At 30.0% G+C, this 11,365-nt stretch overlaps 1 protein-coding gene across 1 annotated transcript; it reads left to right on the top strand.

The window, feature by feature from the left end:
* Window positions 1–1,111: 1,111 nt before the first annotated feature.
* On the top strand, window positions 1,112–10,275 carry LOC108779422 (uncharacterized; the record flags this gene model as incomplete). Its single annotated transcript, XM_018546855.1, has 5 exons — window positions 1,112–1,177; window positions 3,624–3,931; window positions 4,025–5,573; window positions 9,465–9,676; window positions 10,267–10,275. Coding segments are annotated over 5 exons (2,144 nt in total), but the record flags the coding sequence as incomplete, so codon positions are not given.
* Between the last annotated feature and the right edge of the window lie 1,090 nt (window positions 10,276–11,365).

The raw sequence follows: 11,365 nt of genomic DNA, 5'->3' as shown, positions 1-11,365 counted from the left end.
GACTTGTAGCGTTCACAGTTTTTTTGAACATGGCCGGAGACGCTACCGCGTCTCCTGATTCATAAATACATATTATAACATGAAGTATTATATATTCAGCCTGGTTAAATTTAAGGTTTTAAACAGCTTTTTTTCGGAATGTATACAAATTCATCTTACGGAAAATTTATCAAGCGTAATATGATTGAATGACGTTCTGATTTATTTCTTTAATATATTGCCGGTGTCTTTCATTCACTTTATCTTTAAAAATAAACTAAATTATGCCATATTTACATAAAAATATCAAATTGGATTTATCTAAATATTATTACAAATATGAAAAAATTTTAATCTGACAGAACTGTTGAGTTATGGCGAATGATATATTAGAGCAATGATATTATACCATTATTGTCTAATGTTTTCACAATTTGCCTATCAGAGTACATGTTAATTAAATATCAAGGTACTTTATTTCACTGCATGCTTGAACTATAGTGTTTCGCAATTCGCAAATCATAATACAAGAAAATTTTCAAAAAATTAAGTAAAGAGAAATGTGTTAATAATATGATTCAATAAATTTGAAAACACGAATAAAGGAAGAGGATTACGAGTCAAAGATCAAAACATTAAGCGTTTCGTCCTGGCTCCCACTACTGAACTCATCAGTATTGTAATGGAAGCCAGGACGAAAAGCTTAATGTTTTAATCTTTGGCTCGTAGCCCTCTTCCTTTATTCGTGTTTTTAAGTAAAGAAATTATGTGTACATTTTTCAAGCAATAAGTTTTGAAATATAAAGAATTAAATATAAGCAATTACAGAATATATATTTAAATGGTCATTTGACTATGAATTATGTAACTACGTGATAGTATTAGTAAGCGTTTCAACATTTGAATGTAATCCGCGCGTTTAAATGTAATTCATAATTGACTATATTTAAATTCTTATTATCTCATGGCCTATTGTTTAAAATAAAAATGTACAAATAACTTTTTACTTTATTTTTTGAGAATTTTCTTACTGTGTTATTTTAAGTCGCGAATTTTGAAACACCCTATATATCGTAGTTAAGCTAATATAAAATATTTTTACTCTATTTTTTTACATTTCATGTATTTGTAGATATTCCTAATGATTCTGAATTAAATAAGGAAAGCTGTGTTAGACGATTATCATTCAGCTCCATTGGTAAGTGGACATCTGGGTATTGATTGTATATCTTGAAATGAGGTGAAAATTACAAAAGTGAGCAATTTACTGGAGAAAATATTTATGAGAATATTCGTAATTTGATTTCATGAACAACACTTAATGAATTTTCTCACTTTTGTATTTTTCATCTCATTTTAAGATACACAATCGACTCGTTAAAAAATAAAGTATCTTAAATTAAGCAAATAAAGGAAAAATATAAGTAAATAGTAAATGACTTTTGTATTTTAAATCAATATAATAAGATCAAAGAACATGTAAGAGCCGTTAAAATAATTAAAATTATAAATCTAGATGTAAATAAAGATATGAAATAAAATTTCTTATAAAAACAATATTATAAAAGGAAAAGGTATATATATGGTATTCGATGTGCGCAATTACGATACATATGTATAATATTATTTTTATAAGAAATTTTATTTCAAACCTTTATTTACATTTAGATTTATAATTTTAATTATTTTAACGACTCTTATATGTTCTTTGTTCTTATCATTGTATTAAAGGAAAAATGTTTAAAAATATGTTGTTACATACACGACTAGTATTAATTATACGCTATAATTAGTACCGATAGTAATAATTTATACTTGCAGTTATTTTTTAAAGTACGGTTATAATCCGAAAATATTCATTGCATTGATGTAAATTCATTTATATTTAAAAATTAATGAAAACGATTTACAAATCATACAAGATCTCTTATCCAAACATTTAGTTATAAACAATAAGCTTTCAAACAAACGTTTCGATCCTAATCGCGAGTCATCTTTAATGTTAAAAAATGCAATAAAATTTAAATTCTTGATATGGAACAAAACTCAAAGACAATTATACAAATTAAAGATATTGAAACAAAAATACTTGCTCTTAAACTTTATACTCTTCTGTAGATTTAATTGTTCTTTGTAGACGGATTGGAGAAGTTGCTTTACAAGTTACTTATTATAAGTTACATTTTATTATAGAAATTAAGTACAATAGGTACGGGTATTTTATTTTTCATATTATATATTTTATTATTTGCTCCAATTTAGTATTACTTTTTGTACTTAATTTTTGTAATAAACAATAAGGCAATTTAAATAACTTATAAAGTAACTTTTCCAACCTTATGTAGACGTATTCACCATGAATTATCGAAAATATAATATCGAAATAACGTGGAAATTGATCAATTCTTACAACAAACGTTATTATGCTAACGTAATGTGATTGTAACTGAACAGGCTGTGATATAGATGTAATATAAATTGTCATTTTCGAAGTAAAACATATTGTCAAAAATTGTAAACGATTATTGTAAGAGCTCAGAAATTTTAAATTATAATGTTTGGTATGAACATGGACAATCATCTCTGAGTTCTTACAAGAATCGTTTGTAATCTTTGACGATATGTATGTTTAACTTTGAAAATGACGATTTAAATTATAACATATGTTGGTAATAAGACTCGTTAAGTTTTTTAAACTAACATTAAAGAGAGACAAGGTTACGAGCAAACAAATTCGTTAAAATATTTAATTTTAATATATTACGAAGAATATCATGTAATTTTTGGCGTTTCGTCCCGGCCTCTACTACTGGACTCATCAGTAAGGCATTATATAGTGGAGGCCTACCTTAGACGCCTTGGTAAGTTATTAAATCGAGATTCTATATAAAGAGATATACGCGTGTCTTAGCACTTGCGAGAATTTACGAATATCGATAGACCTCTAATGGCTGGTCGACGTAGTAATATTCTTCGCAATATTCATCCAAAGTAAGAATAACGTCCTATTAATAATTAACCAATATACGTGGTCCCCCCAAATTTGCGCGCCGAATAATCGTCGATCTTGAAACGCAATTCTAATAATCCGAATATACTAAATCTGGAAAAATGATGATAAGAACTCATATTTTCACCCGCGTAAATTAAGATTTAAATTATATCAATGTCACAGCCTGTTCAGTTACAATCATGTTACATTAACATAACGTTTGTTGTAAAAATTGACCAATTTCGACATTATTTCGGCATTATATTTTTGATGGCTATAATATAAGAAATCGATGAATATGTCTGCAAAGAAGATTGAAAATTTATGGAGGACTGAAATTTAAGAGCGAGTATTTTTTTATTCAATATTTTCGATTTGTGTGTATAACTATGTTTAAATGCAAATTTTGTACCGTATCAAGAATTAAAATTGTATTGCATTTTTAACACTGAAGATGACCCGATTAGAATCAAAACAGTTTGTATGAAATCTTATTTTTGTTGTTTTTATTTATTGTTCATAAGTGAATATTTGCATAAAAGATCTTGCTTGGCTCGTAGTCCTTAATTAATATAATTAATTTTTAAATTATTTGAGCCTTGTTATGATACTGAATTATTTATATTTTATTTTTATTTGTATTTCATGGTAGTTGACACTAGCGATAAAGAAAACGATAAGGACTCTGAGTATTTACCTTCAGATGACGATGAAAGTTTGTCAGAAAATGAACTATCTCCTGAAAAATTATCACCTGAAACGCGCAACATAAATTTAACTACCAGTCGATCATCTCCTCCAAGTTTTGAAGTGTCGCAATCACAAACTGCATGTAATGATGAAGATATGTATGTTGATAAGTCGAATACTAAATCTAAACAACACTGCTGCATTTTTTGTTTGAAGTTGCAATCACAATTAGCAAGGCATTTAGAAACGGTACATCGCGATGAACCAGAAGTAAAAAAATTCTCTATTTTGCCCAAAAAAAATCCGGAAAGAAAAAAAATAATAGATATTCTTAGAAAAAAAGGTAATTTTAAACATAATAAGATCGCAGAAATTAATAAAGGAAAACTTATTGTATCCAGACGTCCTCATAAAGATACGAAGAATACAGCTATACATTTTACTGCGTGTAAAAAATGCAATGGATATTATGCAAAAAGTACAATACGTCATCATGTTCGAAAATGTTTCAAACGAAATTTTAAACATAATAGAGGAGTCATGGTTATGGGCAAAAAAGTTACCTGTAGAATACACGAAGCAGCAAGTGAACAGTTAAGGAACATAATTTTCCCTATATTACAAGAAGATAAAGTAGTACGAGCAATAAGATTTGATAAATTAGTAATCTTATATGGAAATCAATTGTGTTTGAAGTACACGCATCAACACCAGCACGATATGATACGTGCTAAATTACGACTTACTGGCCGTTTTAAATTAGCATTTAGAGAAATTAATAATAAAATAAAAAACTTTGAGTCGCTCTATCATCCGAGGAACTATGATGATTGCATTTCGGCCATAAAAGTTGTTGCCGGGTATAATAATATCGATAATACGTATAAAGCTCCAGCAACAGCAACTAGTTTGTCAACTCTTATAAAGAAGATAGCACAGGTTGAAATCATGGAATGTATAAAACAACAGGATGCAGAAAAGCAAAGATTAGTTGAGGATTTTCTAAAGCTATTAACTGTTGATATAGGAACAAGTGTAAATACAACTGTTGCAGAAACGCAATCAACTCGTAAAAGACATAAGGTACAACTTCCATCAATGGAAGATATTAAGACTTTATATACACATTTGAAGGAAAAAAGAATCGAAGCTTGTACTGCATTAAAACAGTTTTTCTCGTTTGATAATTGGCTTTCTTTAACGGAAGCAACATTAACTTCAGTACATGTATTTAACAGACGGCGAGCAGGTGAAATTGAGAGAACACTTATTGAAGATTTTAAAACTTATGAAAGGATAAATAAAAATATGTACAGTGATATGTACACATCGTTATCAGCGCAAAATAAAAAAATAGCAGAAAGATATGTTCGTTTTTCTATTAGAGGAAAATTAGGACGTACAGTGCCTGTTTTATTGCCAAACGACCTTTTGGAGTGTATTAATTTAATATTACAATTCCGAGAAGAAGCTAAAGTCCCAAAACAAAATCCGTATGTGTTTGGACTGCCTAGTAATGATAAACGCAGGTATAAGTATCTTCGAGCTTGTACCTTAATGCGAAAATTCGCAGTAGAGTGTAATGCGGTTTATGCCAATACTTTGCGTGGTACAATATTAAGGAAACACGTGGCTACACATTGTATGCAATTGAATCTAAATGACGTTGATGTGTCTGATCTCGCTAATTTCATGGGCCACGCCGAGAAGATACATAAAGATATTTATAGGCAACCACTGCCTTCCATAGAGATACTTAAAATTTCTCAGTATTTAGAAGCAGTTCAAGGATATAATAAAAATGATAACGACTCATCATCAAGCAATGAATTTGAAGAAGACATAGAAATGGGAAGTTTTAATAATACCGATAATACAGATAATAGCGATAAAATAGAGGCGGAAGATTTACGTAAGTATGCAAAAATTACAATTTAATTCTAAAAAGTGACATTAATTTCTGACTGCTACAAATGTTAAAAAAATATTCGTGTAGTTATATTTTTCTTTATATATTCTATGTGTCTAAATATAATGTAAAGTTACCAGAAGGCCAACGTTGCTGTTCGCTTCATCAGGACGAGGAGCACATTAATACTCAGGATACTAAGTATCAAAGCGCTCCTCGTCCTGATGAAGTGAACAGCAAAATTCACAAAACCTTGGCATTAGCAATAGATAATAATACGGCGATAACCTGCAATCCTGCAAATCTTATAATATCTTTGAAGAAAATATCCGTGAAAGCCTCAAAAGTATAATGTAAAATATAAGACAAATAATACGGAACATTTCAATTCTTAATCAGGTCCTTGGCCATTGTATAAGATATGTGATTAACAATTCTAAATAAAAACTGAGAAGGGAACCTCTCGAAGTGTTACTCACCGATTTTAATAAAACTTTGTGAACTTTTAGTTTACGTAAAAAGATGAATTTAGAAAATGTCAATTGCGGCTAAAAAACGGTTTGAAGGGGTGAAATCATCCCTCATATGTACAACGATTTTCATCTTTGTCCGTTATATCTCAAAAACTATTTGAGATATAAAAAAATGTTTTATACAAAAGTTTTACAACAAAATTAGCTCTATTCATTCACGTTCTTAGAATAATTATTTAACAATTTTTTCGAAAATAAAAAAAAGATTTTTTTTTTAATTATTGACACGAATGAATTTACCAATTTTGTTGTAAAACATTTGTATAAAACATTTTGTTATATCTCAAATAGTTTTCGAGATATAACGGAAAAAACTGGGAACCGCTGTACACATAAGGGATGATTTCACCCTTTCAAACCCTTTTTTATCCGCAACTGATATTTTCTAAATTCATTTCTTTATGTAAGCTACAAGCTCACAAAGTTTCATTAAAATCAGTGAGTAACACTTCGAGATGTTCTCTGAGTGAGAGTTGAAATGTTCCACATTTTACCTTGTATTTTATGTTGTATGTTGTACTAAAAAATGCAAAATATAAAGAAAAATCATCACGCAAATATCTATACTTTTAATTTCACTCTGGTCATGACGCTGACCAAGATCCTTTGAAAGAAAAGAATCGTGGAGTCTACAGGACGTAACACTTTTTACTTCATATTATCTTGTGGCAGTATAACATAATTTTCTAAACACATCTTTTATTTTGCTTATATATTATGTGCATATAATATTTTATTTATACATTATGTGTGTAAACTTAATGGTGTGTGAAAACATATACTCTATACTTTTTAGATACAAACCCACGCAATCCTAAAGACGTATCACAAAACCAGATAATACATAAACATCAGAAAAAGAAACGGAAACGTTCCAGTAAGTACTTTGCATTGAGTTGTATTGAAGATGAAGCCTAAATATTTAATATAATGAAAGATAATAATAATTGACTCGTATGATTTTTAAAAATCAGTAGAACGTGTAAAGCCTAATCGAGTCTTGAAAACAAGTTGTTAATGTTTATTATATTGTGTGAATTTATATACTGCGTATGTAGTCCCCCCCCCGCGACGCTGATAGATTTTCAGCTTTGACGCATACATATTCACTACCGCAGTAATATCACTTAGTTAAATTGAGAATCAATCTAACAAATTTTTGATGCCTATAGCATCTTATTAGATCTTAATAATATGTTGAAAGACATATATTGAAATTTAATATTAAAGTAATAATTTAGAATCTATGAAAAATAAGATTGCGAAGAATATCACAAGTTGGCGTTTCGTCCCGGCTTCCACTACTGGACTCATCAGTAAGGTAATGTAGTGGGAGCCTACCTTAGACGCCTGGAAAGATGTTAGAAAGAAGTTCTATATAAACAAATATTCATATAATTCGGCACTTGCGAGAAATGGCATGAGTAACTATAGACCTCTGTTGGCTAGTCGACGTAGTGATATTCTTCACATTGTTCTTAATATTTAAATAAGTAATTAAAGCGCATTTTTCATCAAAGCTGAAAATCTATCAGCGTCGCGGGGGAGGGACTATATTCAGTATATAAATTCACACAATATAATAAACATTAACAACTTGTTTTCAAGACTCGATTAGGCTTTACACGTTCTACTGATTTCTAAATATTTAATTTGTTTAAATATTATTCTAAATAATCTGTGAGTTATTTTAAACTTCGTAAAAATAATATAATTACATGAAGGACTATGTCCAGTTTGGGCTTCGACTGAACAGCATTGAGACCTAGCTAGGATTATAAGGCATCGAAAGAAAATTAAAAAATTCTATATACACAACTTTGTAAAATGAATCTCTTGAGTGCTACAGCTGTTCAAAGTTCGCTATTATGACCATGTATTGTATGTACCATGTACGTACTACAAGTTTTATTCGATTTCTCAAGTCATATAGTACCTGGGATATATGTCTAATATCTTGACGAAGGCAACTAAAATCTTTTTTGGTCCCCGAATGAATAGTCATGAGTGATGTACTAATCTATGAGGGGACGGCAGAGACTCACGGAGTATGAAATAAGAGGCACTCATCAGGAAACCTCTCCTATAAAGTTGGACTTATGCAATTTTTTATTTTTTTCTGATACCTTAAATTTAAAATTTTAAGCATGTCTCAAAGTTGTTCATCCGGGGCCCATTCTCCTATAAAATTGGATATAATTCTTTTTGCATAACAATGCTTTTATGTTTTCATTATAAAATACTTACAAGAAAAGGGACTAACCCCCTCCGATCTTAATGAGCTTTTAGCATATTATTCTCCAGACAAGTGACATGTATTTTTTTTATATGTGTCCGATAACGTCCACATTTTTTTCTTTTTCGAAGCGAATATTGCCGAAGTTAAGAAATAGAAAAAAATGTTCAGAATGAAAATTGAATGACTTCAAGAGTACTTTATAACTATCATTAAAAAATTTTATTATTTATCTATCGTATATAATGATTTAAAAAAAGTTTTTTATGATAGTTACAAAGTACTTTTGAAGCCATTCAATTTTTATTCGCAACATTTTTCTCTATCTTATAGTTTCAACGATATTTGCTTCAAAAAACAAAAACCGATGTTTTTCGGAGGGGTGTTTCACCTCTTAAAATTAAAAATGAAAACGGGACGTATAAAAAAATACGTATCGCTTATTTTTGTCTGGAGAATAACATACTAAAAGCTCATTAAGGTCGGAGGGAGACAATTAGGTTCTTTTCTTTGTTAGTATTTTAGTTAGTATGCGTATGCAGTGTGTTAAATATTGCTTCACTTGGAACTGGTATACTTGATCACTGCTTTAGTTCCCTCGTTGACTACGTGCTTAGCCAATTCTCTAGATCAGAGCTCGGCACGAAATGTAACTTTCGACCGTCGAGCGGCATTTGGACTGCGCGCGGGGTGGTGCGGTGAGGGGGACAGCGGAAGGCGGAGACAATTCGAAAATCGACCGAAAGTTGCATTTCGTGCCGAGCCCTGCTCTAGGTAAAAGAAGTTTCACGGCAGTTTGTATCTCACGAGATGTGATCGTTGATCTTTTATTATAGTGCGTTAATCTTGACGTCTCGGCGGTAATTCTCTTGGACACATTAACGAAACTGTTCATGGTGCTCATTACTTTGCTCGAAATTCGAGTATCAAGATGTACTTATTTCAATACCTTGTAAATGCAGTAGATAGCATAGCTCTCCTCTCTCTTGCGCTTCTTTAAATTATTTCTTTAATATACATATAGTACGTATGATATACACTATAGCTTATTATTATTATACATTATATATGTATTATTTTTAAAATTTATAATTTGCATTTAAAACACTATTTTATTTTTTATAGCACCTCCTTATGGAAAAACAAAAAGAATACGGTGGAGTGTACAAGAAAAAAATGCAGCATTGAAAGCATTCGGAAAATACATAAATAATTGTACTTTGCCATCTTTCAAGGTTATTCAAGAAACCAGAAAAAAGTATCATGTCTTACGTAATCGTACAACACCACAAATAAAAACATGGATCTCCAATCAACACAAAGGACATAAAAATCATGTAAGTTGCCTTATTTTTATAAATTTTATTTTATATTCTTCAACCCTTATAAAAAAGATCAGTGATTATTGAATTACTGTATGAAGTACTAGTAAGGGTCTGCGCACAATAGGAGAAATATTAGGAACAGATATTAAATATAAGAATTTTAACTTATCAGAATTGTGTACTGTGGAATGTGCGCTTTCTGACAGGTTAAAATTCTTATATTTAATATCTGTTCCTAATATTTCTCCTATTGTGCGTAGACCCTATCTCTATAATTTAATTTTCTGTGTGATTCGTAGGTGATTTGGCGAACAATAAAAATTTAAACAGACTATAAAATTTTATTGAATTAAGTGTGAAATATATGGAATTTCTACGTGAATAGAAATCCTTAAACGAAAATTTCAGGTTTCATCCTTAATTAACAGATTTTACAGTCAATTAAAATTTTTACTATTATCTATGAATTATACGAGACGTTAAATACTCAAAATTATTAGCTAAAAATAATAAAATTAGAGAAACAATAATCACTGATCAATTTATAAAGCTAGTAATCCATTTTTGTAAGAATAATTATATATTTTAATATTTTATTTCAGGAAGACTAATTTTTTTACATACTTGGATTATGTGTCTACTAAAGGTTTATAGCGAATTCGGCAGACTGCACTAGTGTGCACTGAGTGTGAACATTTTCAGTGTTATACATTCGGCTTGTGCACACTGTATGAGTGCATTCAGATTATCATTCGACAAATGAAAACTGACCCAGTGTAGTGCTAAATTTATATTCCAATCAACCGAATGAACTAAACGAATTCAAGAAATGTTACACTGACGTTTCTGATAGTGCAGTTTGGCGTAGCACCAAAATGGTTCTGCACGCGTACTATGTCAGGACAGCACCAGAGCAGAGTCAGTGCATGTGTACCGAATTCGCCATTAGTTTTGTTTTATTTTCAAATGTCATGAATTATGTCTGGTTTTGATGCAACATGGATTATTTTTTCTGCACATACATAGTTTACGGCTAGGAGTTTACGGCTAAAAGTATTGTCAACAACATTTTTAACATAGGTATATATTTTAATTTTGTCATGTTGCTATTTGCAAAGTTCTATTACTAAGTACAAAATACGTTTCTGCAAATTATTTGATTTGATTTTATTCTTATATTTATTTGGTTTCACTCAATCAATTACTACTTACTTTTTTAATAGTTACCGTATAATATTTTCTGAGTAGTTTTATACAGGGTTGCCACAAGTCAGGGAAATCAGGGAAATGTCAGGGCATTTGAAAAATGCGTCAGTAAATCAGGGAAAGTCAGGGATTTCAGCGCACTTTTCGGGAAAAATAATATAGCTGTAAAGAAATTTATTTATATCACGACGCCACAATCGATAAAATCATTTCGCTTTGTTCTTCAAGCCAACTCGGTTGCTAAAAAAAGATCTTTGTTTACAAAAATTTCAAAATTGAAGACTAAGAAGGCAAAACTTTTGGCAGAAAAAACTAATGAATTAACAATAAGTGCTCTTGATGAAGAAATAACATCACTGATGTCATTAACATTCAATTAAAATCTTGTACAATTTTTTATGTTGCAGTATTTAAGTTTTCTTTAAGGATTTGAAATTTTAGTTATGTTAAAAAGCTAACATAAACTTGTAAAGATTTAAAATACTTTACCAAAAA

Source organism: Cyphomyrmex costatus, unplaced genomic scaffold, assembly GCF_001594065.2.
Source record: "Cyphomyrmex costatus isolate MS0001 unplaced genomic scaffold, Ccosl1.0 scaffold595, whole genome shotgun sequence".
NCBI lineage: Eukaryota > Metazoa > Arthropoda > Insecta > Hymenoptera > Formicidae > Cyphomyrmex > Cyphomyrmex costatus.
Note: the sequence above shows the minus strand (reverse complement) of the source record. Positions and strands in the feature narration are given on the sequence as shown.